The sequence below is a fragment of the Podarcis cretensis genome (assembly GCF_951804945.1).
Source record: "Podarcis cretensis genome assembly, chromosome: 17".
NCBI lineage: Eukaryota > Metazoa > Chordata > Lepidosauria > Squamata > Lacertidae > Podarcis > Podarcis cretensis.
The window spans coordinates 5,232,284-5,258,416 of NC_137187.1; the positions used below are offsets into that span (position 1 = coordinate 5,232,284).

At 46.0% G+C, this 26,133-nt stretch overlaps 1 protein-coding gene and 1 long non-coding RNA gene across 3 annotated transcripts in view; one reads left to right on the forward strand and one right to left on the reverse strand.

Annotated features, from left to right (window-relative positions):
* Nucleotides 1-15,981, forward strand: part of LOC307206628 — a 92,642-nt gene extending 76,661 nt beyond the window's left edge. The window contains exons 2-3 of the long non-coding RNA XR_013834433.1: nt 11,948-12,135; nt 15,712-15,981. This is a non-coding gene — a long non-coding RNA (uncharacterized lncRNA). The remainder of the gene's footprint in view (nt 1-11,947; nt 12,136-15,711) is intronic.
* The window catches only part of CPLX1 (complexin 1), a 161,578-nt gene extending 141,309 nt beyond the window's left edge, over nt 1-20,269 (reverse strand). The window contains exons 1-2 of one of the 2 annotated variants that reach the window (XM_079959876.1): nt 19,905-20,269; nt 17,678-17,792 (exon numbers count right to left, since the gene is read on the reverse strand). In XM_079959876.1, coding sequence (XP_079816002.1) covers nt 17,678-17,708 — 31 coding nt within the window. In that variant the 5' untranslated portion in view covers nt 17,709-17,792; nt 19,905-20,269. Of the gene's footprint in view, nt 1-17,677; nt 17,793-19,654; nt 19,876-19,904 lie in introns of those variants that run through there. The other variant, XM_079959877.1, reaches the window with a different exon arrangement.
* Nucleotides 20,270-26,133: the final 5,864 nt, after the last annotated feature.

The following is a 26,133-nucleotide window of genomic DNA, read 5'->3' on the forward strand; positions in this document are numbered from 1 at the left end:
TTGAGATGGAGAGAATATTTTTTTCCATCCATTGTCCCCAAATCATGAGACTCTTTATTATAGGGTTCCATGGGGATGCTGTGAAAATTAACCAGGACATTAATAAAGGTAAAGGGACCCCTGACCATTAGGTCCAGTCGTGGCCAACTCTGGGGTTGCAGCGCTCATCTCGCTTTATTGGCCAAGGGGGCCGGCATGTGGTCATGTGGCCAGCATGACTAAGCCACTTCTGGCGAACCAGAGCAGCGCACAGAAACACCGTTTACCTTCCCACTGCAGCGGTACCTATTTATCTACTTGCACTTTGATGTGCTTTCGAACTGCTAGGTTGGCAGGAGCAGGGACCGAGCAATGGGAGCTCACCCCGTCGTGGGGATTTGAACCGCCGACCTTCTGAATGGCAAGTCCTGGGCTCTGTGGTTTAACCCACAGCGCAAACCCACATCCCAGGACATTAATAGGTGTGGCTTATTTTGAATGCAGCCTTGTCAAGATTTCATTCCTATAAACAAATTACCATCTGCCAAAAAAGAGAGAAGTTTAGCTGTCTCTCTAGTGCAGAAGTCAACAATTATGGGAGGCCCACGGGCACCTTTGCAAACAGATGATATTGCTGTGAGCAACCCCCCCACACACACACACACACTGCAACCAAGCACTCGCCACAACCTATTTTATTGGCTACAATAAATAATATCTTTTATTGGGGGATGGGTGGGGGAAAATGTCTCTGTGGGCACATGTACTGTCATGGTGGTCAGGTTTATCCTAGTGAGGTACAGGGGGGCTCAGAGGGGGGAGGAGGTGCCCCACTTCGATTAACACTGCAGAGTGGGACTGACCTAGTAGAGGGGATTAGAAAGGACCACTTCTCCATAGCTGGCTACTCTTCATGTGCAAAGGGGGAGGGAAGGATTTTTGAAAGAGCTTCAATGTGCCTGCGTGCCTTCCTAGCCACGCACACCAAATTGTAAACGTTCTGCAAATGTTTTGCTGTGGATCAGGGGTCAGCAAACTTTTTCAGCAGGGGGCCGGTCCACTGTTCCTCAGACCTTGTGGGGGGCTGGACTGTATTTTGGGGGGAAACACGAACGAATTCCTATGCCCCACAAATAACCCAGAGATGCATTTTAAATAAAAGGACACATTCTATTCATGTAAAAACATGCTGATTCCCGGACCGTCTGCGGGCCGGATTGAGAAGGCGATTGGCCCAGATCCGGCCCCTGGGCCTTAGTTTACCTGCCCATGCTGTAGATCAAACTTGTTTGCCAGGCAATGGGGCAAGAAAGGTTGTGTGTGTGGTTTTGCCAAATCATCTTATCGGCTCTGGGCAGATCTATACTCACGGTTTTTAATGTTAAGGAAGGGTTAAGGAAGGGTTTTGATAATGTATTTTGACACAAGACATCCTCCTTTCAACATTCATAATACGTTATTAAACTGTGACACCAGAGGGCGCTGCAGAGAAACCAGCAACCAGCAGTAGAAAGACAGTGGGTTTTTTTTTTTGGGGGGGGAGTTAAAAAGCAGTTTAATTTACAAGTATGCCCTGTGACATTTTAGAATGATACATCTAATATCGTTCTAATAGCATTATACAGGTCAGTGTAGATCCGGCCTCTATCTCTGTATTTGTCTCTGCCTCTCAATGGCCTTCCTGGTCCTTGATGCTACTGCCAGTGGGTTTTCTTGAGAGGGGGCACTTTGTAAATATCGCCCCTTTCACAATATGCAGGGATGTTGGTTTTGATGGGGTAAGCAGTGGGGGCACAGTGCACATGCCAAGAGGGACTCTGGGCAGCACATGAGTCCTGCAGCTGGAATGGGTAACAGTTGCACCATCAGGATGATAGCTGGGGTAACAGACAATCATTTTTGCAATAGTGTGAAGGGACTAGGAATGAGATTTTTTTTTTCAAGATTGCCCCGCCCATAGGAAGGACTCTGTTTGCAATGTGTTAGCAAATAGGAGGGGACGCAGGTGGCGCTGTGGGTTAAAGCCTCAGCGCCTAGGACTTACCGATCGAAAGGTCGGCGGTTCGAATCCCTGCGGCGGGGTGCGCTCCCGCTGCTCGGTCCCAGCGCCTGCCAACCTAGCAGTTCGAAAGCACCTCCGGGTGCAAGTAGATAAATAGGGACCGCTTACCAGCGGGAAGGTAAACGGCGTTTCCGTGTGCGGCTCTGGCTCTGGCTCTGGCTCTGGCCAGAGCAGCGATGTCACGCTGGCCAAGTGACCCGGAAGTGTCTCCGGACAGCGCTGGCCCCTGGCCTCTTAAGTGAGATGGGCGCACAACCCCAGAGTCTGTCAAGACTGGCCCGTACGGGCAGGGGTACCTTTACCTTTACCTAGCAAATAGGAGGCATCATCTTTTTTACCCACAACACCTCTGAAAAGGACATTATATAGTGATGTAGCAGCCTTACAGGAGCTGTGTGTGTGTGTGTGTGTGTGTGTGTGTGTGTAGCAGTGAAATGGTGGCCTATTGCAGTGCAGATTAGTAGCTCCGTGGCAGCAACTATCAGCAGAGCAGTCTGTCAAAGCAAGAACACACGCAGCAAAGCCATTTCGCCATCCTCAACACTTTTCGAGATAACCTCCCTTCAGAGTTCAAAAAATAAAGGAAAGTTCCTTCCCTTTCTTATATAAAAGAGCTGTGCTGATAATTCCAGTTCTTATAGTTCAGCAATGGCAAACCTGTGGCTCTCTAGCAAGAACGGTGGTCAGGAATGATGGCAACTGTAGTCTGGTGCCCCTAGTTATCCACACCTATTCTAGCTAAACATTTGCGCTCCTGCTGTCATTTATGAGATAATGTGTGTTGTTTTCAGAAGCCTTAAAATGATAAATAATAAAGAAATGTCAGCATGCTTAATGGGTTTGGTCCAAATGAAATATGAAAGAGACCGTAGCAGCATATGCTCACCCTAGCTTTCTGCGAGCTTAATGCTTCATTTTAAATCTTTTATCAATGGCCGCGTAACATTTTCCCACGTCTGTACAAACTGCATAGATTTCATCAAAACACTTTGGGGTGGCTTAATAAGTCTGTTGTGGAAGTGAATGCCTTTAGCCTGATCCTCACTAAAGAATTTCTGAAGAGGCCAATAAATAAATAAAAGGAGATGTGAGAATTTGAACAACTGAGGTTTGTTGCATCCCTTCTGCTGGGACCCTTCTATTTATAATGAAGTCACAGTTTAACCAACTAAGTGGACTGTCTCTTGGGAGAGGGAGAGTCTAGGTCATGCTCTTTTTTAAGGGCAGTAGGAGAGAGGATAGTTTCATTTAGATGTGTCAAATGCAGCTTCTTACACAACTATCTTGACCTCTTCCTTGATTAGCTCTCGAAAGTATATCAAACCCTGGGTTAAAGTTGAGCCTGGTATAAGGGACTTTTCGCACATTATGCAGAGGCAATATGACTTCCGTGTGCTCTCAACAGGGAGCTGCAGTCAATCACAGCTACCTGACAAGTGCACCTATAAGTTCGCACAAATAAGCACCCACATGCTTGCAAACTGTAATGGTTCTAGGGGTTGCTTGTGCGTAAATCGGCACCATGCTTGGCTGGGTTACCTGGGTGAACCCTTTCTGTCCGGACAACCACTCACCTGTGGCTGTCTCAGTCACTGGCAGAATCCGTCAGTGGGCGTTTCTTGAACTTCTTCCAGCAAAGAAGCTCTTTGACGCCTAGTCTCCGCCTACTCTCCCTGCGCGGAAGCCTTCTGCGCAGGGAGGGTGTGGGCAGTGGAGGACCCTTACTCTCCCCGCTGGTCTCCGGCAAGGAGTCATGGAGCCCCCTCGCCGATTCCCCCATCTGCCCCCCTTCTCCACTGGTGCTATGCTGATTTCCTTCCCCAGAAGATGGGCTGCCTCTCTCCCTCCTGGGACGCTCTCCGTAATCCCTCTGGAGCCCTCCCTCTCCCTCTGGCTCCGATGGCAGTTCCCTGACACAAACATATGCTTGTCACAATGAGGACTGAAACAAGGCATCATTTCCCATCCCACTCTGTATTTATTGCAAGCAGCTCTGTTTCTGTTCCACTACAGTTGGTCTTCAGCTAAAAACATATTCATCTCACTGTCTGCTGTGGGCAAATTATGCAACTCGGAATTTCACAAAGGAAACACAATGCAAAAGGGGAGGGGGGTGTAATCAGTTATGTAACATTTGTGGACTGAAAGCAGCAGCAGCAACAATGAATGCCAATTGTATTTGATAGATCATTTACATTCCAGACATGGGACAAACAAGCGAACATTGACAATTTCTGATCTCGTTTTCCTCCCTCCCTCGCTCCCTTCCTTTCTTTCTTAGATCATAAGATCTCAGGGCGGCTCACAGAATGAAAACAGGATAAAAAGAAAAGGTTTCAAAATTCTCCAGCATCCCATTACATTTGGAGGTCCACATGCCAGAAGATCCAAAACAGACTGGGCTGCTTCCAAATGCTACATAAACAAAACAAATATAATGGCCACAGCACACCTGTACTAAACAATATTGGACTCACTAGAGCTGAAATTTGCTGGCCATTAGTTACCCTGAGGCTGGTTATCCACCCAAACACTTTTCAGAGCAGTAAAACAAAAAGCAATTGAAAAGCTTGAGAACTCCTAGAACTCCCATTTCATTCCTCATGTCACTTCCATAAGCATTTATAATCCACATCTACATTGCAGCCATTTTTTGATGAAACTTATTATCAATAAACTATGGATGCCTGGGATGTGTATGCATTTCTCCACAATTCTGCTGCCTAGGAAAGAAAATATCCTTATGAATTGGGATATGGATAAGGGTTCTTCTTTAGATGGTGGTTGAGCTCACTGCAGAGCTTTGATCAAGATGGAAGAAGGTTTTGTGAAGCTATGACAACAGAAGAACTGCACTTCCCTCATTAAGTTGCATCATATCACATCCATGGCTTCAGAGAGGAAAACACAGAATTACATGCCCTCTCTTTCGTCAGTTGGACCGCTGTTCTTCAACAGAACAGCCTCTCCTTTATTCTCCCAAAGTGCATTTATATTTTCTCAACCAAACAATCCAATTACTCTGATTTCTATTCTGATTGCTCACCAATCTTTAAGAAAAAGAAGGAAAGCCTACAAGAAACCATATTTTCCGTTAGAAAATGAAATCTGTGAATGTGCAGAAAGACCGTAATTATTAGAGAAACAGTATTTTATCTGATGACAAGATAAGGATACAAAGGGTAGCAAATAGGTTTTGGGGGGTTTTTTTACTTCCATATAGCAGGAGAGGGATGCGGGAGAGGAAAGGGATGCGGGTGGCGCTGTGGGTTAAACCACAGAGTCTAGCACTTGCCGATCAGAAGGTCGGCGGTTCAAATCCCCACAATGGGGTGAGCTCCCGTTGCTCGGTCCCTGCTCCTGCCTACCTAGCAATTCGAAAGCACGTCAAAGTGCAAGTAGATAAATAGGTACCGCTCCAGCGGGAAGGTAAATGGTGTTTCCGTGCACTGCTCTGGTTCGCCAGAAGCGGCTTAGTCATGCTGGCCACATGACCCGGAAGCTGTACGCCAGCTCCCTCGGCCAATAAAGCGAGATGAGCACCGCAACCCCAGAGTCGGCCATGACTGGACCTAATGGTCAGGGGTCCCTTTACCTTTACCTTAGCAGGAGAGGAGCTTGTGGGATTTTCCGCCACTGGTGCCTGAATAACTTGGCTGGGTTTAGATACTAAACACCTTGACTTAGGGGCAGCATTTGCTGCTCAGCCTTAGGCAGCAAAATGCCTGGAGGCAGCATATAACTTGGGCACAGTCAAATCATGAGCCAAATCCTCCTAAGTCAGGTTGGGTCAAATATGGCTGATGTATCTAGGACTCCACTACTGGGCCAGTAGGGTTGTTGTTTTCTAGGCCAGGGATGGGGAGCATGTGCCCCTTACCCTTAGTGTTGCTATGCTACAGCTCCTGCTTTGAGATGCAGGTGGCGCTGTGGTCTAAACCACTGAGCCTCTTGGGCTTGCCGATCAGAAGCTTGGCAGTTCAAATCCCCGCGACGGGTTGAGCTCCCGTTGCTCGGTCCCAGCTCCTGCCAACCTAGCAGTTCGAAAGCACACCAGTGCAAGTAGATAAATAGGTACTGCTGCAGTGGGAAGGTAAACAGTGTTTCTGTGCGCCCTGGTTCCTATCACGGCGTCCTGTTGCGCCAGAAGCAGTTTAGTCATGCTGGCCACATGACCCAGAAAGCTGTCTGTGGACAAACACGGCATGAAGGCGAGATAAGTGCCGCAACCCCATCGTCTCCTTTGACTGGACTTAACAGTCCAGGTGTCCCTTACCTTTTACCTTACAGCTCCTACCATCCCCAAGTAGGCTCGGTGCCAAGACATAAATTTCCTGGCAACTGGGTCACTGCTGCTTACCAGGAAGGGGAGAGGCAAGGGGGCAGGGAGGCTGGCACAGTGCAAACAGACCAGCAGGTGTTGGCTGGATTGGCTCTGCTGACGCACTTCACTGCACCAACCTCCCCGCTGCCCTCTCCCTCCTACTAAGTGCTGGTTTTGACCTATAAAGCCTTAAATGGCTCAGGACCGCAATACCTCAAGGACCACCTCTTTCAGTATGAACCTTCCCGGACCCTGAGATCACTTTCTGAGGCCCTGCTTTGTGTGCCTCCTCCATGAGAGGTCCAGAGGATGGCAACTTGAGAAAGGGCCTTTTCTGCATTGGCTCCCCGTCTGTGGAATGCTCTCCCCAGGGAAGTTCGCCTGGCGCCTTCATTATAAACCTTTAGGTGCCAGGCAAAAATGATCCTTTTTAACCAGGCCTTTGGTTGACCTGATTGATATCCTATATCCTTTTAAAAGTGGGACGCGGGTGGCGCTGTGGATTAAACCACAGAGCCTAGGACTTGCCGATCAGAAGGTCGGCGATTCAAATCCCCGTGACGGGGTGAGCTCCTGTTGCTTGGTCCCTGCTCCTGCCAACCTAGCAGTTCGAAAGCACGTCAAAGTGCAAGTAGATGAATAGGTACCGCTCTGGCGGGAAGGTAAACAGCGTTTCCCTGCGCTGCTCTGGTTCGCCAGAAGCAGCTTAGTCATGCTGGCCACATGACCCGGAAGCTGTATGCCGGCTCCCTCCCAATAAAGCGAGATCGGTCACAACCCCAGAGTCGGTCACAACTGGACATAATGGTCAGGGGTCCCTTTACCTTTACTTTACCCTTTTAAAATGTGGCTATTGGGGGGGGGGGTTGTTATTGGGCTATTGTTCTTATTTTGACGTTATATATTGTGATATTTTTGTGAACCGCCCTGAGACCTCTGGGTATAGGGTGGAATATAAATTCAATAAATAAAAATAAATACTAAGCAACAGTTGCCCACCTATCAGGAACCTAGTATATAGCAGCTCTGCCCCAGCCTACATGCCATTTCTGCCTCTTGCACATAAACAGTTTGGTCTACCTAGGTGTTGACAGCTGGAAAATTCACTATTGGTCTACCAAATGATGACTGCAGTGAACAGCAGTTCTGCTTGGATTGGCCAGCTTGATTGGCCAAACAATTCCATCACAGAACCAAGACCTGGTGGCAGGTAGCTAAAAGGCTATCTATTTATAACTGCTATTAGTGGCAGTCTTTTTGCTCCTGAATTCTTCGCCCACTGCACATAACTTTGCATTACTTTAAAATACACATACATACCCTGTAATGTACACCTTCATTAATTTGCAGCAGCCTCCTGATGCCCTGTTATGGCCTGGAACTATTTTAACAACCTGTCAATAAAGTGTCATGTATGCCTGTCTAATCCTACCATTTTTGAAGCATCTGTGCATAATTTGCATTTCCTTAGTCTCTAGCCAGTTAGTTTGTTTTAAAAAATGCTGATGCTTTGCTTTTTCTCGTGCGTGTGTGTGTGTGTGTGTGTGTGTGTGTAATTTTAGTTCTATAGAATTACCTGGACTGTTGCAGCTGGCAAATGAAGGAGGAAGGGATATTACACAAACTAGGGAAGAAAAGCAGGACGTAAAGGAGGAATGTGAAAAGAGGGGAAACCACTCTTTCACGCCATCTGGTTTTTCCTATGTCACACAATGAACCTGCATCCTTCCTTTCTGTTTTTTCACTGCAATAGTACGTGCACTGAGTAGAAAACAACCATGCTCACAAACTTTTCAGGTTTTAATATTTCGCTTATGTCTGAATTTATGAGTCACTGCAAGGCATTCAATGAACTGTACTAAAAAATAAAATATGTTACCTGAATAAAACAAGAAAGAGCAACACACGCATACACACCACTGAACAAAACAGCAAAAGAACAGAAGCTGCAGCCCAACCCTGAATGGGCATCCACACACACTATGGCTGCAACAGACCATTGCTATATTCTCCTGCGCCTTTCCTTGCCCCATGCATGCAGGTTACCTGTAGGCTGAACACACACCAGTCATATCATAGAATCATGGAACTGCAGAGTTGGAAGGGATTCCGAGGGTCATCTAATCCAACCCCCTTGCAATGCAGGAATCAATTTAACGAGCATGGCTTCCTCTAAATAGAATCACAGGATTGTAGAGCTGGAAGGGATCCTGAGGATCATCTCGTCCAACCCCCTGAAATGCAGGAATAAGCAGTTATCCCATATGGAGATTGAACCTGCAACCTTGGCATTATCAGCACCATGCTCTAAGCCAGTGTTTCCCAACCTTGGGCCTCCAGCTGTTTTTGGACTACAACTCCCATCATCCCTAGCTAGCAAGACCAGTGGTCAGGGATGATGGGAATTGTAGTTCAAAAAAAGCTGGAGGCCCAAGGTTGGGAAACACTGCATTCTAAGCAACTGAGCTATAGGTGTCCTGATCATATTATAATATTATAGGTGTTCCTAATATTATCATTGTTGTTTATTAAGGGTGCTGGGAATTATAGCTCCGTGGAGATGATGATGATGATGGTGGTGGTGGTGTGATTTATTTATTTATACCCTGTCCATCTGGCTGGGCTTCCTCAGCCATTCTGGGCGGCTTCCAACAAAATATCAAAATACAGTAATGCATCAAACATTAAAAGCTTCCCTAAACAGGGCTGCCTTCAGATGTCTTCTAAAAGTCTGATAGTTGTTGTTCTCTTTGACATCTGGTGGGAGGGCGTTCCACAGGGAGGGCGCCACTACCAAGAAGGCCCTCTGCCTGGTTCCCTGTAACTTGGCTTCTCGCAGTGAGGGAACCAACAGAAGGCTGGACCTCAGTGTCCGGGCTGAACAATGGGAGTAGAGATGCTCCTTCCCAGGATTCTTTGAGGGGAGAAGTGATGTGCTTTAAATGCATGGTGTGCAGTCAGCAAGATTCTATTGAGCCCTTTGCTGATTGCGTTATGTGTGACCAGCTGCTTGCACCTATAGGATAAACAGCATAACCACCAGCAGTAAGGACACTGTAAAAATCATTTGCCAAAGAATTTTAAACGAGAGCCAGTGTGGTGTAGTGGTTAAGAGCGGTAGTCTCATAATCTGGGGAACCGGGTTCGCGTCTCCGCTCCTCCACATGCAGCTGCTGGGTGACCTTGGACCAGTCACACTTCTCCGAAGTCTCTCAGCCCCACTCACCTCACAGAGTGTTTGTTGTGGGGGAGGAAGGGAAAGGAGAATGTTAGCCGCTTTGAGACTCATTAGGGTAGTGATAAAGCGGGATATCAAATCCAAACTCTTCTTCTTCTTCTTCTTCCACAGCTGAAACATTTAGTACTTTGACATGTGAACCTAGGGAGCTGCCTTAAACCAGTCTGACCCTTGGTCCATCCACCTCAATATTGTCTACACCACCTGGCAGCAGCTCTCCAGTTATTCAGACTGGAGACATTGCCTAGCCCTACCTAGAGATGACAGGGTTTGAACCTGGGACCTTGAACATGCAATACACCTTATGAAATTGAAATGCCTTGGCCAGTGTTTTACAGCAGAGGGTGAAGGAGTGCCCATGTGGATTTCTCTAGGTAGAGAGTTCAATAGTGTGGATGTTCCACCATGGAAAAATCCCAGCCACATGTCCCAGCAGAACAAATCCCTGTAAAGGGAAAGACACAGCACCAGACCACACCCATAGTTCCTAAGATAGAATAAACCCAAAGATATTATTCATAAAATATGCAGGACCCAAGCCTGTCACGGGTTAAAAAGTAACAGCTACTAATCTCTCGAAGCAAACAGAAAGCTTGTGTAGAAGAGTCAGAATTAAAGTGATGTGATCTCTGCATGCTGTTCAAGAGCAGCTTTCGCCAAATCTGGGATGTTTTGGACTACATCTCTCATCATCCTTGCCAATTGGCTACACTGGCGGTGGCTGATGGGAATTGTAGTCCGGAAAATCTGGACGGCACCAAGTTGGGGGAGCTTGCTCTAAGCCAATGGGAGAGCTGCAGTGGGAGTTGGTTTCATTTCAGCAATAAGGCTTTTCATCCTTTGGCCATCCCTCTGTATCATTCATTCTCCAAGCTGAGATCCTCCCTCTTTTTGCTACTTGCTTTTCTTAAGTATCGTATGAAGAATCCCAATTTAAAAAATAGCTTCAAAAAGAGGAGTGTCTCCTGCTCTTAATGCATCGTTTCTATGAGGACTTCAGGACTCTCTTTCGGAGACAAGGCATGCTCTACAGTGGTTTACCATGCCACCTAGCAGGGATTTTAAGAACTGAAATTTGCTCAGAAAGAGCTGGTGTGAACGAGAACACTGGTGTGAAAGCGCTCAAGCAACAAAAGCATGAAAGTTTGGAGACAGCCAAGAGAGATTGATGGGTGCATGTCATTATTTAAAAAGGTCTCCTAATATAAGAATGCTTTATGATAGCAACATGATAAGCTGTGCACCCTCAATACCTCACTTTGCTAGATCTCAAAGTCATGTACTGTTGCCGGGCAGTTTTTCTTTCTTTATAAAACTACAGCACTGCGGAACCACTAATAGAAAAAAAAAAGCATCGAGGTGATACATGAAGGGAGCTTCTAGCAAATTTGGGGACAGAATGCTCTCGCAGGGATGGGGAATCTGTGGTCTTCCAGATGTTGAACTATAGTTCTCATCATCCCTGACCATTGCTCATGCTGACTGAGACTAATGAGCAGTGGGGATCCAATGAAATCCAGAACGCCACAGGCTCCTCCCCCCTGATTCGCAGATGAGATAACTACCCTGCTTCAAGCCTTAATGATCTTGGATAATTCTGTTCAGGATTCAGAACTTCTACCAGTAAATATCTACCAAAAGCAGAAGAATGTAGCAATATTACCTAATTTCAAGATCTAATACAGGCTTCCTCAACCTCGGCCCTCCAGATGTTTTGGGCCTACAACTCCCATGATCCCTAGCTAGCAGGACCAGTGGTCAGGGATGATGGGAACTGTAGTCTCAAAACATCTGGAGGGCCAAGGTTGAGGAAGCCTGATCTAATACCAACTGGTTATGCAAATCCATATGTGTCCCCTTGTCTGCGTATGCATAAATGCAAGTAAAAATGGGCATACTATGCCTAGTCAGATGCCTCCATGAGCCATCATGGCAGGTGGGCAGGGCTGCCAACCTGTCAGTCACCTGACATCATGCAAAATCACGTGATTCAAAGTCTAATCCATTGGAGGAGGTAAAAGGCCTATCTGCAATCTTAGTGATACAGTTCCATTTAGTCTAAGTGCTTAGATCAGGGAAAATAGGTCTCTGCCCCAGACACCATATGACATCAGGTGACAACTGGTGGATGTGGTTTGCCCAAAGTGGTCTGGTGGACCAAATTTGGAGGCTAGTAGACCTGCAGGCTAGAATTAGGCCTGCAGGCTAGAAGTTCCCTTCTGTCTAATGTCTCCCTATACAGGCAAACCTCTGATATATTGTGAGTCCAGTTCCAGACCACCACAATAAAGCAAATATCACAATAAAGTGAATAATATATTTTTGTTTGTTTTCCTGGATGCAGGGGCAGGAGGGGGAAATCTCAGCACCAGTCCTAGCCAGTCCTCCACTCCTGTGGCTGAAAGAGGGGCAGCAGTGGTGGTGGTGGTCTTCCTTCCCCTGGAAGTGGCTGTGCTGCCTGCAGCTGCACCCACATCCACGTAAGGAGCAATATCTGTGAAGCCCAATAAAGCAAAGTGTGATGAAAACAAGGTATCCCTGTGCATTGCTGGCTCCATGAGTGTACATTGCATCATAGCAGCTGCAGGAGGCAGATTTAGGCTGTGAGACTACCTTCACTTACCTGGAAGTAAGTCCCATTAAACTCAGTGGGATTTACTTCTGAGTAGACCTAGTGAAATAAATGGACCTACATTAACCATGTTCATTAACTTCAATGGGTCTCCTCTGAGTAAAATTTAGTTGAATGCCATTCTCCATTAATTAATTTATTGCTAATATGGTTGTACCCCATGGGATGGGAACACCAGCTGGATTTCCCACCTCAGGCACCAAAATATGTTGAACCATCCCTGCTCCTATATTTTTCTATCGATTTATAGCCACTCTCTTCTCCCAAGACAACTTTACGGCCTCTGCCAGCTAACAGATCAGATCATATTGTTTGTTTCATTTGCTTTCTTAGCCTTGCCTCACTCTAAATTTCAATGTCTGCCTTGATGCCGGCTGCATGTTTGACATTGTTTCAAGGTCAATATTGCTGCAAATAAGCTCCAGAATTTCAACCACACTACAAATTCTCAATAAGCAGTTCATAAGCAGATTCCTCATTGTTCCTAGGTAATGACAAAGAATATCTCATTTAAAAGCAAAAGCCTTGGTAGATTTAATTTGTTTTGTTTCATATCAATGTGTTTGCACAATGTTGGAGTCCAGCTAGTTTGAAATTAGCTAATTTAAAATTGCCAAACAAATCAATTGGGTCTGAACCTGCTATTATAACCTCGGTCTGCTCCAAAGTGGAGAAATACAGTTGTATTTTCAGTGCAGTTCCAACCTGCCTTGCGAGCATCGCTTCTGTGCTTCTTATTGATTTCCTGACTCATTTGCCTCTTTTCAAAATGTTGGCAGACTAAATTTGTACAAAACATATTCAGAGGTGCTACCCCCCCCCCCTTTTAATACTACAAGCCACCACATGTCTAGCTTTAGTGAGACCAAAGCTCACAAACTGTTCTCCCAAGTTCTCGTCTCTGATGTAATACCCAAGAGGGATATGTGAGTAAGTTTATGTTAGAAAGCAGCAATTAAATTGCTGATTGGTTAGGCTGGTGTGTTGTTGTTTTTTTCGAAAAGATCCACTCTCTTCAAGAACAACGGAACTGTAGGTCTAATTAAAAGCCCGTAAATAGCATCACCAAAGCCGGTGGGATTTATTGCATCCTGAACCGTAGTCATGTGCTCACCTATCTTAATGAAGCACAAAATGACAGTGTTTGGGCTTGAGTCCTGCATATACACCTACTGGCATGTTTATGTATAGGTAGAGCTGATGGGACCTTCCACCCAAATCAATATCCTCCCTCCCAGCAGATGCCAGTCAGGAGGGAAGGCCCACATAATCAGCTATCCACTCATCTGGCAGGAAGAGTTATACACAATGGCAGCATGGCCAGTGTCAGAGGCCAGCATCTACCCTCAGGAGGCCCCAATTGAAGTCATTGAGATGTGATCTCCATGTTGCAGCCAAATGTGCTTACCTGCCTTAGCGCTGGCCAACCTGCCTTGCCTCGACTGTGTCAGAACTGGAAATGAAGAGCTCATGAGAATACACATGCCCTATCACATCCAGGTGAAGGACGATTCTGATCAGCCGATTGGCAGGGAGAACAAGTCTCCTGGGATTGGCTGCTCTACTGAAATGGAGATTTGGTGGTGCAGAGAACTCTTGAAGGAAGCCCACCTTGGAGTCACCATCTATCAGCTGATAGTCGGTAACTTCAAGCTCACGGGATTGACAGTGCTACCAAGTTCTTCATGCAGAAAGCAAGGTAGGAGTCACCACTTATCAGCTGATTGGCAGTCACTTCACACCCTACTTGGCTTCAATTTATACTTTTTGGTGTGACTTGATATGTTACAAAGGAAGAACGGTTCATTGGGTATCATAGTGTAACTAGATAATGATTGCCAGATGGGTGAAGCTCTGGCCACCTTTCATAATGGCCCACTAAGGTGGGGGATCCCAGGATCTGGCCCACCAGCCAGATCCAGTTCCCTGCTCCTGGTGTATTGCAGTTTGCCATCACAGTCACATTGAATGATCTAGGTCAAGTCACTGTTAGTTAGCATCAGTTCTCCAACTGTAATAATGGGAATAATGATGCTTTACCTTATCTCACACAGGAGTCCAACCATTGTTACTCTTGCCTCTCTCGCTTCCTCTCTGCTGATTCCATGCCAATGTTATAAGATGGGTGCAAAAAGACTATAGACATAATCCAGGCATGGGGAACCTTTGGCTTTCCAGACATCACTGAATCACAACTCCCACCATCCCTGGCCATTAGCCATGCTTGCTGGGATTGATGGGAGTTGTAGTTCAGCAACATCTGGAAAGCAAAATGTTCCCCACACTTGGCATCATGCTTTTCTGTGAGGCATATTAGTAGACCCCTGCAGGAACAAGCACAGGGATTCTACTCTGTTTTAAAATGTTTTTAACGTTGCATTTTAAAATTGCTGTGGCCCAGCCTGGGAATGTATGGTGAAGGGCAAGTAATTAATCAGATTAAATTTATTGTTGTTGTAATAAGTGAAATTTTTGAATTCTGGTGCTGGAGGAGGCTCTTGAGAATCCCATGGGCTGCAAGAAGATCAAACCTCTCCATTCTGAAGGAAATCAGCCCTGAGTGCTCACTGGAAGGACAGATCCTGAAGCTGAGGCTCCAAGACTTTGGCCACCTCATGAGAAGAGAAGACTCCCTGGAAAAGACCCTGATGTTGGGAAAGTTGGAGGGTACAAGGAGAAGGGGACGGCAGAGGACGAGATGGTTGGACAGTGTTCTCGAAGCTACCAGCATGAGTCTGACCAAACTACGGGAGGCAGTGGAATACAGGGGTGCCTGGCGTGCTCTGGTCCATGGGGTCACAAAGAGTCGGACACGACTAAACGACTAAACAACAACAACAATAAGTGAAATAGATACTGTACATAGTGTCCCACTTCCTTTCCTCCTTCTGATCCTCAAGGTGTGAGTAAGTTGCAAGTCAGGACACCAAGAATGAGATTCACAAGTGGTTGACATGAAACTCCTAGTACCCACCGTGCTACAGTGCTACTTGTTCCCTAAACTGCATCATATAGTAGGTATAATGTTCCCCAGGGAAGGGAAGGGAAGGGAAGGGAAGAGATGTGGCCCAATTGGATCTTTTGACAATCCTTTTCCCATGGATACAGCTATACCCACAAAGGGATAGAATGCTATACATTTCCAATGATAAGGTTTCTTAATAGAAATTGACTTTAACAGAATTTACAAGCCCAGCCATGTGCAGCACTGCAGCCAAAAAGCCAAAAGGTTTTTTAAAAAATAAAAAATCACAATCTAAATACGAACACTTTCCCTCCCTCCCTCTCTCTCTCTCTCTCTCATATCAAACCACTCATTTAAATCACTTGCAAATGAGAAAAACTATTTCTTTGTACATAAAAAAAGAATTAAATTGAATATAAACGTGCCTGATGAAGTAAATAGCTTCATAATGTGTTTATATTGTGAATTGCATCCACACAGCATAACAAACAAACAATCCTATCACCAACAGGATAATATGTATGCGGAAGAAAACCTTGCATGACTTGCAAAATCACCAGGAGTCTATCAATGACCTTCAAAGCACGCCTTAATAGGACTTGAAATGACAGCCAATGGAAAAGCCTTTTGAAATGCGCCCCATAATGGCACAGGAGGAAGAGAAGCCCTCCATAAGGGCACTTGAATAGCCTAGTCATACAGAAGCATCTTCATTTGTACTTTTTCTTGTAAATCATTTGTAGCATGCCCACTTGATTCTAATGGAGCATCCATTAAAAGATCAGACACCAGCCAAGGCAGACCACAATTGGACTCTTTAATGATCGACACTGGCTTTCTTATTGCAGCATTCTCCTTTTCACTTTATTCACACCAGTCATCCAAGTGCCATCCGATACTTCGATACCACAACTGCACATCAGCTTGAGGTTAAAACCGGTGTGACCGATAGGGCTTTCCCCGAGCAACTTGGGTGCTTTGTGGGTGTGTTTCTTTATTTTTATTCTTTATTAACAATATGTGTAGCCCACCCTTTTTATGTGCAGATACCAGGACAGGGTACAGCACATCAAATAAGGTCATATAATGCGCATATATAATACGTAATAAAAACCCTTGTTTAAAAAAATAAAGAACCCCTCCTCAAGCAATAGAAGCAGCTAAAAGCACAGAGCAGGCTAAATCAACACTAAAGTAACACACCCAAAGTGCCTGGGCAAACACGAAGGTCTTAACCTGGTGCCGAAATGATATCAATGAAGGCATCGGTCATATATATCTAAGGAATTCCAAAAAAATAAGGTGCCATTAGAGAGAAGGCTCCGGTGGTGGCTGGTGAGAATTGGAACAGGGAGGGCAGAAAGCAGGAAGACCAACAATAATTGGAGACAGAGCCAAGGAGCAGGAGAGCCAACTCATTATTGCTTTGTTGCCATCCTCCTTCCTATTGAGTTCTACAAGGGCAGTACAGAGGCTAAGGTGGAGGAAGCTGAAAACCAGAGCCACTCCCTGTATTGATGGAGGTTGGTGGGGCAGCTCCCCATTCACCCAAATGGACCAGCCACCACATAACACATCTCACCCAGAGAAAAGCCTTCTCTGCAGATCACAATAATTGTGCCGAGAATTACATAGCAGAAATCCATCACAGAATTACAGTCCTCAAAATCCCATGACTGAGCACCATAGCAGATGAACTGGTTTAAAACAACGTTTCTAATGCAGTTGTGCTGCTGGTCTATTAAGCAGGCTTCCTCAAACTTGGCCCTCTAGCTGTTTTGGGACTACAACTCCCATAATCCCTAGCTAGCAGGACCAGTGGTCAGGGATGATGGGAATTGTAGTCTCAAAACATCTGGAGGGCCGAGTTTGAGGAAGCCTGCTATTAAGAATATATTTTCTCTCTCCCTCTGCCATAAAGCATATGGCTCGTTTCCAGTTATTCTGGTTTGGATCATTCTTCTCTTCACAGTTCCTGCGAGAATGCTGTCAAAGTGGTTTGTTTGTTTTTTAGTAGAGACAATAAATAATGAACAGCATCTGAGCATTTAGAATAGGAGCCTGGAAGTTCAGAAACCAGCCATAGGCTTGAGGCAACTTTCAGTGCTGCCCCCTACTGGCACAGTGATTCAGCAAATAGTAAAACCTCAATTATAAGTTGCAAGTTTCACAGTTTGGATACCTTATATAATATATCGGGAGGAGGAATAAAAGGTAAATGTGCAAAGAGAAGCATTCTTTATGTAAGCCTTGCAGTTTGGTGGTCTGCACTGGGCTTCCTCAAATTCCCTTATTCAGTATAAGTATCCATTTGAATTTTTCACTGGTTGTTGTCAAGGGAGAGGGAAAGTGTGTAAATTCATGTTTACAAAATAGCAGCAGTCACACCAATTGCCCTTTCATTACAAATTCCAGAGAGGTGACATAAGATTCCTTTCCCATTAAGCAGTCACAAAATAGCACCATTTTCCTCTTACCTCCTAAGGCTTGCTTCATTACAAATTCCATGGTGATGGCTTTAGATTCCTTCCCACCAGAGCAGTTCTCACATGCAATTCAGATGGAGACAAGGTCTTGAGTTGCAGCCTGCAGCTGAATTCACAAAGCAAAAAATTAGCATTAGGGTTGCTGCATTTTGTATTCTGGGCCCCAGCTCTATGTCTTACTGCATTAGATCTACATGTCCTTTTGAAAGTCTGCTAGGTTGAACTCTCTCCCTTCTGCTCCACACACACACACACACACACACACACACACGGCCATTAATCACAATGGAGCCAAAGTTACTTGATCATGTTGTGAGCAACTAGGGAGCACTGTATATTCCTTAACATTCTGTAGTATGATCTTTAGGGAGTCAAAGAAAATGGGCAATCTACTGCTGATACATTGCCATGGGATAGCACTGAATTAACGGGGAACTATTCCCAGAGTTAGATGCTATTCACTCTGAATCTTTTGGTAGAAAATCAAGCACACAAGAGCTATTTAAGAAAAGAAAAGGGAAAAAAACCTCCCTGAACATTCAATTGCTATGTAAATAGATCTGCACACAGAGCTGTTTAATTGAATTTGCCAGGCACCCATTTAGTTTTTATACTGAGTCATTAGAAAGGAATATTCAATTCATTGCAAAAGCTATTGGGTTTAGTTGACATTTTCTAATGAGTAAAGAGTCCAACATTTTCAGCTTGGTATTCCTTCGTGGTTTTTGAGAGGTGGTGCTTTAAAGGGGGGCAAGTTCTAGCTATTAAGAGCAGACGTTTGGCTGGGGGGCATTTGAAGGTTGAAGTGCTTGCGCTCCCTGAATTCTCAGCAGCAGGCTTCTCTGTCAGAATCTCCTAATGGCCAACCGCATGTCTGCATCACTGACCAGAAGAGCTACTCCAGTCAAATTGAGTTAAATATCAGACACATTATGAGAGAGATTTAATGCAAATTGGCTACTGAAGTGCCATCAAAATCTTGTAAGCTAGGAGACCCTAAAGTAGACTGGATGTATCTCCCTTTAAAAACAATGTCAAATTCACTAAAAGTTATTAGGAAGTTTTCTTGGGATTCAGCACAATAATTTAGAATTGTAGCATAGAATTTCAGGTTGCGGCAACTAAGTTAAAGCTGTGAAGTAGCAAATAAGACATCCCCACTCCTCAGGGGTAGGAGTTTTCACAAGCAAAATGCTATACCTTATTTGACATGTTCATGTCAAGCTGCTTAACAGAACTTGAACTCCAAAAGTGAATTGGATTATTAGAAAGGGAAGATCGCAGGTAAGACTTATTAACCAATGATGCTCCTTTCTAAAAGCTCTGCAGAGAGAACCAAATGCACTGCAAATCATTCCAAAAATGCTCCATCTCAGTTAAATAACACACCCTTCTTTCTTTTCTCATTTTAAATAATGATATTAAAGACATTTAGGCAGACCTATTTTCCTTTAGAGAAAGGGGAATGCGAACTAGAGATAACTTATTAAACAGAACACAGTGCTGCATCATTTGAGCATTTTCCCTCTTCAAACTTCTACAGGCAAAGAAATATTGTGACCTCAGACTTCTGCTTTTTTTTGGGGGGGGGGAATCAGTGCATGCACCAAAGGAAAGAGAGACATGCTTGAAATCCCAATGAGGTTGCAATGAGACTACACACAAAATTTGGGGGAAAGGGGGGGTACTTTTCCAGGTAATGTGTTTTGCACCAAGGCGTCCAAGTACCAATATTATATAAACAAACCCCTCCACGAGCTAATAAAACTCTCAACCAGTGAACTTGCAAAGGCAGCTGGCTGCAACCCCCTCCGTGCCCTGATTTGGGAGGCTTCGCCAAGCAGTATGTGTATCGAAGCTTGTCCCATAGATCCATCCTTAGCACTTCCCCTCCTCTTCTACACAGCCAACTACCAATCTCTGCAACCACAAAGTATAGCGGGGTTTTCAGCACCTAGGACAGCTTACCCGCCGCACAGCGAGATTAAAAAACCGAGCAATTCCTTATCCGTGGGGGAGCTCGCAGCAGCAGCAAGCAGCAGCAGCAGGGCGTTTGAGCAAGAGAGGGGGAAAGAGCGTGTTCAGCACCAAGGACACTTCCCCGCGACCGGGCGGTGCCTACTACCGTGCTAAGGACACATTGCTGAGCACCGAGGCTTCAGCACCACGGACAGCTCCGGCCTTTCGAAAACGGGCGGAAACGACTAGCGAGAAATACCTTCTTTGCAGCGTCTGGGTTCCTGCCGTTCTCTCTCCCCTCCTTGAGATAAGGAGACAAGGTCCTTTCCCGGCTTTCCTAGCAGATCAGCCTCCCGTTCCTAGCCGGGTCCATGTGTTCCTCGGGAGTTAAAAGGCGTCGCTTGAAGGGCATAGGCAGGAGCAGGCGCGAGAAGTTATCTTCCTTTGAATAGGGTCCTGGCACGATGAGGCAGCAACGGAGGAAGGACAAGCCGCCAGCTCCTTACTTTCTCTACTCCCTCTTTTTATCACGGGATTTCCGGACCATCCCACTGACACTATTCCCTCCTTACACTACGCTGCCTCCTTCCTCCTCCCTCTTCCTCCTCCCGCCACCGAGGCTGCTGGATCGGCATTTCTTGCCTGGCTCTCGCTTTCCCCCCTCCCCCCCCCAACTCCCCAGCATCCCACGGTAAGGGTTGCAAGAGGCGAGCAGCTGCTCCTGCCGCAGGAGGTTGCTGCCGGCACACCTGCAGTTATGGGGGGGGGGCAGGGCGGGGATTGACTGCAGATTGCCGGGGTGTGGGCACCTAATCGAACGGGGAACCCAACGGAACAACACCACCCGCTTGTAGTTTTGACAGGGTGGAGGGGGAGGGGAGCGCGGAAGCCTTTGCATTTGTTCAACCGAGCAAACTGTTATATTTGTAATAAGGCGTGAGAGCATCGGAAACAGTCGTGGAGGTGGGGATTTGGCAGGGTGGGTGGGAAGCGAAGTCAGCAGTTTCTCTGCAAAGCCTCTCGCGCGGAAGCGATACTCTCATGCCTCACACCCGTGACCACGCTCATTGTTATTCTCGAGAATCTGGGACTCTAGAGAGAAAGGCTGGAGGCTCAGGGACAAATATTAGGGCGGCGGTTGTTGGGATGGCATCGCAAGGCTGAGAGAGTAGGGAGATGGCCTCCTGATACATTCGAGACAGAGGGATCTCTCTCTTCCCCGCAAGCTGCTGGTAAATTGTGTTGATTTCGATTGTGTTGCCCTCCCTTCTCTCCGCCCGCCTCCCTTGCAAAGGGGCGTCTGAAGGTTAACAGAGCAGTATGGCTGGGGAATGTCAAGCTTTCAAGATGCTGTCCCTAGCGGGGCGTGTCAGAAGCGAAAGTAAACCAGGACATAGAATGGCACCGCCTGCCTGGCGCTCCCCGGGCTTCCACCGAGGAATCGGCAGATTGAACAGGAGGCGGTGTGAGTGTGTTGTGCTTGTGAGGTGACTTTAGGCGAAGGAAGACAGGGGGAACCCTTCCGTCCTTCGATCCCCCTAGCCCAGCAGCAGCAGCCTCGCCCTCCCCCCTCCCCCCTCCCCACCCCGCCTCAATTAAAAATGCTGCAATAGTGCTACATCCTCCTGACTCTTGCTGCAGACCCGGTCAGCTGATGTAGCCTCCTAAGGTACCTCTGTGCTGGCGTGACAGGGAAGGAAACGACCCGAACAGGCTGCAACAAAGACAGCGGGGAGCGGGTGGAGGGAAGGGCAAGCCAAGCAGAATGACGGGGGAGCGATCCAATTAAAAAAAAAACCCACAGAATACAAAAGAAGGCGAGTGGGGAGCGAAGAGAGGAAGCGGGTCATTAGAAGGCGCTGCTACGCTTCCAGTTGGATTCAAGGTCAAAGGAGCGCAAGCCCATTCTGCCACGTGTGAAAACGTGAGTGGGTTGACCCGAGTAAGAAGGTGAGGGCACTGGGGATGCTGAATCCTATACTCTTGAATCTATTTAGGTCATACTCAGAGCAGTCCCATTTTTTAAGCAATAAATCGGCCATGGCTAATTTAAGCCGGTGATTTCAATGGGTTTACTCTTGAAGATGACTTGGTCACCCACACACCTTGACTGTAGGCATCTTTTTAAATCGGTCCCATGGTTTTCCATGGCACTTACAGCCATGAAAGCATGCATGGGTTTTGAAAACAGATTTCTTTTATTCTGATGTGAAGGCTGACGCTTCGTGCCAGACCTGATTGCAGATCTCCGCCTCACTCTCGCTGGACTGATTCACAGGGTGTCCCCCCACCCCATTGTTTCGCTGACTGCAGCATCAAGGGATGACTTGTGCATATGGCCGTTGCAGCTCTAACATCAAAGGCGCAAATAGTTCCACAGCATTTCAAATCCAATGCATGACAATGCAGTCAGCTCACCTCTGCGGCTGCCATTCATCAAGCGTAAAGAAGCCAAGGGTGAGTTTTACTCATTGCAGACCCACTGAACATAACTAAGTTTGGACCATTAGTTTTAGTTTTTCTAAAACTTCATTGAACACCACCCCAATATGTGAACCAGGCACCTGCTATTTTGATTTAGTCTGAGTACTTATACCCTGTCCTTTTGATCAGCAAGGACCCCCTCCCCAAGGTAGCTTACAAAGTTAAAATGACATAGAACAATCAAAGCAATGAAGCCATCCCTTCAATAAAACAATAGAGAAACACCAAAAGCTGCATATAGCAAGCAGCAGTTAACATCAGCCTAGCCCAGACTTTCCCAACATGATTCCCACCATATCATTTGAACCTCATCATCCTTGACTACGGGTCATGCTGTCTGGGGCTGATGGGAGTTAGAGTTCACAGCATTTGGAGGATGTCAAATTGAAGAAGGCTACTCTGGGCCAAAGGGCCACCTAAAAATCCACGTCCTTTCTGCCCATCCGAAGGTTAGCAGAGATGAGTCCAGGCACACCTGCACAAGAGCATTTCAAAGTCATGCTGCTATGTCTGAAGGTGCAATTCTTCACACTTATGGGCATTTGCTATCCCTAGAAAAGTAGTCTTCTGCAGCAAACTGGCACCATAAGATGAAATAGCTAGGCCACAGACCAAAACTATCGAATTCACTCCCACAGGAGGCAGCAATGGTTACCAATTTTTAAAAGAGGATTAGACAAATTCAGAGTGGTTACTAGTCACAGTGTCTTTGCTCTGCCTCCATAGTCAGAGATGTTTGCGAGCCCATGCGCTAAAACCTTGTCCCTGGAGCCCACCACCCAAAAATGAGACATGAGCATCAGCCCTTTTCTGGCCCTGGCCCCACCCCCAGCTGGCAGCCCATTGATCTGCTGAGATGGGGCCAGGGCAACAACCAGCCTGTAGCAAGGTGGGGTCACAAAACCCACCCACCTCTTGGAGGGGGTGAGCGGACAGTGCTTCTGAATATCAGGTGCTGGAAACCACAGGATTGGGGAGTGATCTTGCACTGAGGTCCTTCTTGTGGATTTCTCATAGGCATCTGGTTGGCCACTGGGAGAGTAGACTAGATGGACTATTGATCCAGCGGACTCTTCTTATGTTCTTATGAGGACCCTATGCTGCCTAGGACCCTCGTACCTACGAGACCACCTCTCCTGATATGTCCCATGGAGGACCTTATGGTCTGCAAATAATAACACCCTGAAGATTCCAGTGTTATATTCATGGGAATCCCCAAGATTTGCAACCCACCCTTCAAATTATAGCCTAATGAGAACTCAACATATTCAGTAGTTGTAGAATTTTGAGTGTCAGTGGTGGGGAATGGAAGTGATGGGCATCCATCATTGTCCCAAATCCAACACATGGAAATGAATGGTAGCCAGGGGAGGAGGTTAAGGGATGTTCTTAGAGATACCATTGTGTGTGTGGCAGTGAGTTCCTTCCAATTATACTTAATTACTTTGTCCCTTAGAACTCAGTAGGATTCATAGCCAAATAAGCAACCCCACCCACTTTCAACAGAGCCTTGACCCTTCATCTGTGTAATTTCACCTTGGGCTCCATTTCTTGGTAACACAAGAAACTGATGCTAGCATGTGACTGAAGCTAGCTGTCCTGTGGGTAGATGGCTAAGTTAGGGTGCAATTCCTATTTGGCACTGCTCACATTACTGAGATGAGCAAACCATTCTGGCAGGAAACTGGCAAAGGAAACCATTAGAATTTTATGTGTTGCGCATACAAAGGTCTCTGAAGTAAACTCAATTATTGAGGGCAGCAAATAATTCATGTGCATGGAACCATAGACTCATATCCTTTGTCAATGCGGGATAGAATTAATTTTACCAGATCCTCAATTCCTTGAATAATCTTATGCTCATCCTTATTCAGGAGGCCATCTCTGCAGTGCTTAGTTTTATGCAGAGAGCAAGGGATAGCATTGTGGGAAGAGCAGAACTATCCACAATACTCAAATGTCCAGGGTTTCATAATTATGTTACAGCCATGCTCACAGTGGGCACTTCTATAAGCATACATTTGGACAAGTGCATGCAGTTGCAATAGTGCAACATGATGTGCATTGAGTTTGAAGTCTCCCAGATTTTGTTGGACTAAAGCTCCCATCATGATCACTGGCCAGTGGGCTGGGGCTAATTGGGGTTGGAGTTCAGCCTCATCTCGAAGGCACCATGTTGGCCACCACTGTTGTAGCCCATTGACCATTTGCAAATATTCAAAATTTGGCAAACAGTTTTATCGTGCATCTCTCGACTTTGAATGTTTCTGAATTCAAAAATTTGAATTCACATTTTAGATGTGAAGTTTACACTTTGAAATGCAATTTATTAATTTTTTTACTTATTGACAATACTTGATAGATTTGAGCTTGGCAGCCATCAGATCTGAAATGCCACAGGCTGTCAGCTGTTGACTGCTGTCAGATATCAATTTAATTTTGTCAGATTAAAAAATACTGTTACAAGAGTCAATACTGTTACAAGAGCCAACTGCAGGGGGCTGTGGGTACTTGGGCCCCCACAAAGTCAAGGAAAAAAGCCGGCAGGTGGCAGTGGCTCTGCCTATGAGAAAAAAGCAGTTCATTCCCACCCTCTGCAGCCAACCAGCAAGGCACCCTTTTCTGCGGGGGGGGGGGGGGGTGCTCAGATGTGGAGGCAGCATCTCTCTGCCCCTAGTCTGAGCCCCTCCCCACAGAAAAGAGTACCTCGCTGGCTGCGGAGAAGAGGAGGCATGTGAGTGTGATGTCACATGTCCACGTTAGAATAGTGAGGCCAGCCTGATAATGGCTGCTAGGTCTGAGTCGTTGGCTCAACAAAGACAGGGAGATGGGCTGTCAACAAAGTGAGGACTTTGTGCCAGACAGAGGAGGGGTGGAACCCCGCCCTGAGCTCTGAATTAGTTTTGCAGAGACAAAGGATTGTAATAGTGGATTATTAGGACTGCAATGGGTCATGATGAGAGCTGGAGGGAAAATAGTTGCAGGTTGTAAAAACGTAGCCAGTTGTAGGGGGTCAGAAAACCATGGTTGATTTCACATTTGAATCTAGGCTGCAACAATGGGAGAAACCTGTGCTGGATTACCAAATAGGCAGAGTAAGCACTGGCCTATGGGTCCCACAGCTTTTAGGGACCCTGTGACAACGGATCAAAATAATATTGATTTGATCTTGAAATAAAGCTACAATCAAGCTTTCTTAGTTCAATGTTAGCCCACTAGACTGCACACATGAGAAACCTCCAGATAAGAAGCTTTTAAAAACATAATAGGAGATCCTTTGTGAGGAGGGGCAGGGCAAGATTTTGACTACCTAGGAGCCTCCACAGGGTTTAATCCAGTACTGGGAGAAACAAGACCCTCATGGGATGGGATGCTGGGAACCTCTCCATTGTAGACTCTGGTTGCATTTGTGCATAAATAAACCATATATCATAAAGACACCACAATCTCCACTGTGCCTCATTTCCAAAGGAAACACAAACTCTGGGTAAGGGCCTGGTGGAACCGGTGGAATCTCTCACCACTCGGAAACTTGGGTGACATGAAAAATACTATTACATGTCAGTTATGAAATACTGTGAAGTATTAAATACTACTGCATGGTTATCTAATCTTCCTGAATGCAGTGTACCAGTGTTTTTTCAAATGATCTTCCAGAGAATGCCGAGTTCTTTGGACGCTTATCAGGGGATCCTCAATCATCAGTGAAGAACAGAAGTGGAGCCTCACTGGATCAGGCCAAAGGCCCATTTAGTCCAGCACCCTCCTTTCCCAATGGACAAATTGCCAATGGGAAGTCCACAAGCTGGACATGACTGTAACAGTGCTCTTCTCTCTTCTGTTCATTGGTAGTATTCAGAGGCACATTCAAAGTGAAGGGAGAACATTGTCATCACAACTAGAAGCCATTGATAGTCTTTTCTTCCATGAATTTGTCTAATTCACATTTAAAACCATCCAAACTATATAGTCCCAAGTGTTGTAACATTTGTTCCCCTCTCCCC